The sequence below is a fragment of the Sesamum indicum genome, linkage group LG15 (genome assembly GCF_000512975.1).
Source record: "Sesamum indicum cultivar Zhongzhi No. 13 linkage group LG15, S_indicum_v1.0, whole genome shotgun sequence".
NCBI lineage: Eukaryota > Viridiplantae > Streptophyta > Magnoliopsida > Lamiales > Pedaliaceae > Sesamum > Sesamum indicum.
In genome coordinates, this window is record NC_026159.1 from 7,798,119 (window position 1) to 7,803,443 (window position 5,325).

A 5,325-nucleotide genomic window follows, 5' to 3' on the forward strand; every position below is an offset into this window, starting at 1 on the left:
TGAAAACAATGCTTAAGGAATCGATTATATCATTTCAGATGGTAACCAAAAAGATAAGAAAATAAAATCACAAAGCCACACAAAATTACACAGTTCAAAAATTGTTATACAAGAAAAAATTATCACACAGTGCCAGTAGTATTATAGTCCTTCGGCCAAAGTAAGCTAGAGTGTCAGCTACTCTTTACCAGTCCTATCAGAATAATCAGCTACCAAAATGTCATTGCCCATTGACTTGAGCTTGAATTTTCTGATTTCTTGATAGAAACATTTGAAGAACATCTTTCTTAGATGATTTGCAACAATGACTTGCTTCTGTAAAAGTCTCCCACTCCGGAACCCAAATTATCCATCTGACAAGAATTCCATGAGAACCGAAGCTTATGATATGCCTCCTTGCACCATGCAGTCAAGACATGTCGAGCTTCCTTTTCTCAGATGATCCGCATAAAAACCAAGGGAAGTGGGATGAATTTGTGTCCGAGTGTCAATATGGATGCAGCAGCTATCTAGTGACATACTTAAAACTACGCTATCATTTGGCACTTGATATCAGTTTCTCAGTCAATTTCTTCATGTGTTATCATTTCATTAATCTTAGCTAGTCAACCACAAACAAAATCCAAAACATGCACAAAACTTGTTCTTGTCCTAATCACTTGCGTAACTTAATTTGGAGGTTGTTCATTCCAACATTCACCTTTTCATCACTAGATTCACTTTTTAACTCACCATGCGCCTGATTAACAGTATTGAGCCATGGGTGTTGTAGGCATTGCTTGGCAGTTGGTCGCTTCTCGGGTTCAAAATCAAATATGGGACGGAGAAAACCAGCAAATTCACGAGCATCAGCGTCAGAAAACTTGTATTTATCAACAAGTAGTCGATCAAGAGACCCATACTTCAGCCTTCGAATTCTCTTCAGGTCCCCATATCTATCAAAGTAATCTTTAGATCGAGCTCCACCTGTGGCAACCTTCCATTCAAGCATTCAAACTTATAGTTAGCAACTTCGCATATAGTTTGAGCAATATAGACAAATGAGTAATACATATGTACCTTCCGTGGCATCTTTCCAAGGAGCTCCATCATCAAAGCAAGGTGATCCTACGAAAACACATCTGTCATGACAAATCAACTGATACCACTTCTATGCAAACTAGCTATCTATTGAAACAGAGGAGAACTAGGATTGCTCATTGATGATCCTTCTACTATCTAAACTACAAGACTTGAAACTCCTAAGATGCTTATTTCTATTACTTAAGGGCCATATATTCTAGTTGTCTCTAAATCTGGCACTAGGAGGGGACAACTCGCAAAATCAATCACCAAATTATCCGAAATATCTTAATGAACCACATAGGTGCCCTTAAAAGTAACTGGTTTCAAATTGAACACATTTCATAAAAGTGTTAAGTGATGAACATCAAGAGTGGGCAGTAGCAGAAACCAAGGGGCCACCAGTATCCCCAACAATATGCTGAAAAGATTAGGAAATAACTGCTAGTAACCTCACAATTTATGCAAATGGATGCTTTACAATGCCCTCCTTTGAAGTTGATCCAACTAAATATAGACCCTTCAAGTTTAAAAAAAATTACATATTCTTTATATTTGTTATCTTCTAACACTAGTCTTAGTAGTTGAACTTAAACTCATTTTTACCTCTAGTTGACTAATTGAAACAATTTGATAGTTACATAAGCCTCTCTTGAGTTCTATCCAATACAGACACAACCCCTATGTTTTTTTAAATTTACATGTTTCCCTCTTGAGTTCTATCCAATACAGATAACAACACCTATGTTTTTAAATTTACATATACCTTCCCTGATACTAATAATAGTCTTAATACAATCTCACCTGTTGATGCCAAAGGCATCATAATAATTATTAATGCAAATTCGTAGAAATATCTCTAAAGTTTGAAAATTTACAAAAATTCACTTGAAATCTATCTGATACTGACTTACCTTAAAATTTAGTATTTCTAACTTTTGATATTTAAAATTAAATTCCATAGTATTAGTAAGTATATTATTATTACTTCAACTAAAAATTTTTAAATATTTAACAAATTAATTGCATACCAATCACAGTTTATATTTATATCAATTTATCTCTCTTTTTTATAATTGAAAATTTTATGAGCTTATTTATGTGGTTATCACAATCATGTGGAGAACCAATTAACTGCTTATGTCAAAGAAACACACTTTTAGGAGTTAACTTGAGCAAAATACATGCAAGTGAAAATTTAGAAGAGAAAAGATAATGACTGAAATTGATACTAAGATCCGAATATAATTTATGTAATTGATTTTCAGTTTCGGTATATTGCTTGGTCTACCCCAAAAAGTTAATTTAAATATTTAAGATATATTATTCTATTATTAGGATAGATGTTAAACCATAGGGGTCTGATAGTAAACGGAAAAGCTTCAAATGGTTATAATGAGAAACCTTAGAGGAGGTCATGCATGGCTAAAAGCTCATTTCATTAAAAAACTTGAGGTTTTTAATGTCTATTAGTGCTAGAGGTAGATGTAATTTTCCAAGCTTGACAGGGTCTACCTATAATTAGACTAAACTTTAAGCAAGGGTGCTGTAACTATACCTTTACGCAAGAGAAATAGAAAGAGAAGCTTATTAAAGTTGCTTAATCATGCTATAAAGCACAAACATAAAATCAACGGTAAATCACTACCTCATCCTCACTGAAGCCTTGTCCATTCTTTGGCGCAAACATCATCTCACCTGTTGCAAGTTCAAATGCAGTACAAGCAAATGACCACATATCAGCAGCAAAAGAATAGCCAGATTGAAGTATAACTTCTGGAGCTCTGTATTGTCTTGTTTGAATTTCTTCAGCAATTGGTCGATCAGCCCAACATGCATTTCCAAAATCAACTACTTTGCATCTCAAGTCAATCCCATCCAAGCATCTAGCAGGCTTTGGAACCACGCCTACCCCTCCCATAGAAGCTCTCCTCTCTGATATCCTCGCAATTGCTCTTCTTGCCCTTTGTTTCAATTTCTTCTCAATGCTACTCATGGAGACTCCCCCATTCGGGTTCCCCTCAGGCCTTTCAAGGATGGGTGTCATTCCTGACCTAATTGGATCTTTTGAAGGATTAATTGTGTTACATAGAAGAATGTTTTCAGGTTTTAGGTCAGTATGTATAATGCCTAGCTTCTCATGCAGGTAATCTAGTGCAGTCAAAATGCATTTGCAAATCTCTCTAACTTTGTCCAATTGAAGTCCTTTATACCGATTGTACTTGATCAGACGAAGCAAACTATCACCAAGAAATTCCAGGACCATGCACAAATGCTGACCATTTGGGCCTACATGCTTGAAGTGGTCCACTAATCGTACAACAGACTTCTCATTCGAGGGATCACCATCAGCAATAGCACAAAGGATTTCAATTTCATGAAGTGCAGCTTGAGCAAATTGTGGTGCACTTTTTTGGATCTTCAACGCAACATATTTCTATGAAATCAAACAAGCCACAAACAAGAAAAGTTAAGAAGCACACTGAGATTGGACTTAACATGTCATAGTAGTTGCATTGATATAAAAGAGTGTCAACTTAAAAATCTACATCAAGCACTCAAGCATCTTCAAACACAGAAATTCATAGATAAATGTGGATAGAGTAAGCGTTGATGCATCAACGATGATCAAAGTATACAGCCATATCAAAATACCATTATTTCTTTTAACTTGGACATACGAAGCAAATGAAGGCACATAAACAACATTATTAGAGTCGCAAACAAGAAAATGCCCAAAGACTGACAGAAGATCAGTCAAACATAGAGAAATACAAACAGGAATTCAAAACATCTACAAAGGCAGACACAGAAAGCAAAATGCGAAAATCTCAACTGCAACAAAAGAGAAACTAAAAACGACAGCATCTAGGAGAAATACATACGGATGACTGAGTATCGTAGGCGAGCCAAACAGTGGAGAACTGACCCCAGCCCAGTTTCTGCTGAGCGATGTATCGACCAGCCGCGAATGAATCGCCAACTCTGACGGCGTGGTACCCTCCTTTTCTGTACGAGTCCATTCCCTCATCCTCTTCCTCCGATCCCGACGACGATGATGGGCAGTTCGACATAATGATCGCAATTTCAAAAACAATTCGTATTGCAACTCACAATCAGCGATCCGTTATTTATTATCCAATTCAGAAACCGCGATCCTTTTGAAATCCCAATTTCTGCCTAAATTGTTATCCTCAGATTTCTCGTGGGTTGTTAGGGAAGGTGTTGAGATTGAGAGGAAAAAACTGCAATGGAGGAGGAAGTGGAAGAACAATTACTATATTTATTGTTATTATTAGTGAATATATTGTATTTACTATTTTTAATTAGGGACAGAGTGCGGTGAGATGTGGCTTTCAACACAAGACTCTCTCCACTTTTCCCTCTTGCTCTGCTCCTCTTTTCCCAAGGCTTTGTTTGGTTGAGTCAGAAGGGGATATGGGAAGGGTTGGATTTTATTTTTGGGGAAAAGTATTATTTTAGTCTGTTAAATATGCTTAATTTTAATTTTAGTCTGATAATTATGTCCATTTTGTTTAGGTCCAGTAACTTACGAAATTGGTTACTTTGAGTCCTCTGGCAGATTTTCGGATAATTTTACCCTATAAGTGCATATGGACTAAAACTGTCTTTCAAATGTTGCATAGGGGTAAAATTGTCCAAAAATCTGCCAAATGACTAAAAGTAAGCAATTTCGTAAGTTACTGGACCTAAACAAAAATGGACATAGTTAACGGATTAAAATTAAAATTAGGCATACTTAATGGGCTAAAATAATACTTTTCCCTTATTTTTGTCTTGAAAAAATAAACGTATACCGATTAAAAAATTATAAAATTATATACTTTATTTTTATTTATTATACTCATACATAATTTTTAAGAAAAGATCATTATATAAAGAATAATTATATTCTTGTTTAATGAATATTTTTATTCATAAGTTTTTAAATTTTTAATAACATCAAATTATTTAGCATATTTAATTTATTTATTTTCTAATACAAAACGAAAAAAATGGCTATATCATTAAAATTTTAAAAATTAATATTTTTTTTCCTATTTTCCTCGTATCATGTATAAAAATATTTAAAATTTATAAAGTGCTTGCAAAAATTTCCGCTTTTGTAGCAAACAATGAAGTTGTAGCACAATTAAAAGTGAATAGTATTTGTAACAAAAGTAAAAGTAGATACAAGTTAAATTGGATAGTGTTTGGATAAAAATCACTTCTAAAATACACTTAATTGATTAAAGATCGTTT

The 5,325-nt window shown here is 34.4% G+C and overlaps 1 protein-coding gene across 1 annotated transcript; it reads right to left on the bottom strand.

Moving 5' to 3' along the window:
* Positions 1-4,374, bottom strand: LOC105178198 (SRSF protein kinase 1). Its single transcript, XM_011101608.2, has 4 exons — positions 3,948-4,374; positions 2,711-3,499; positions 1,060-1,107; positions 1-976 (listed from the first exon to the last, which is right to left on the bottom strand). Exons 1-4 carry the CDS (start codon positions 4,134-4,136, stop codon positions 656-658), a joined length of 1,347 nt encoding a protein of 448 aa, XP_011099910.1. The 5' UTR covers positions 4,137-4,374; the 3' UTR covers positions 1-655.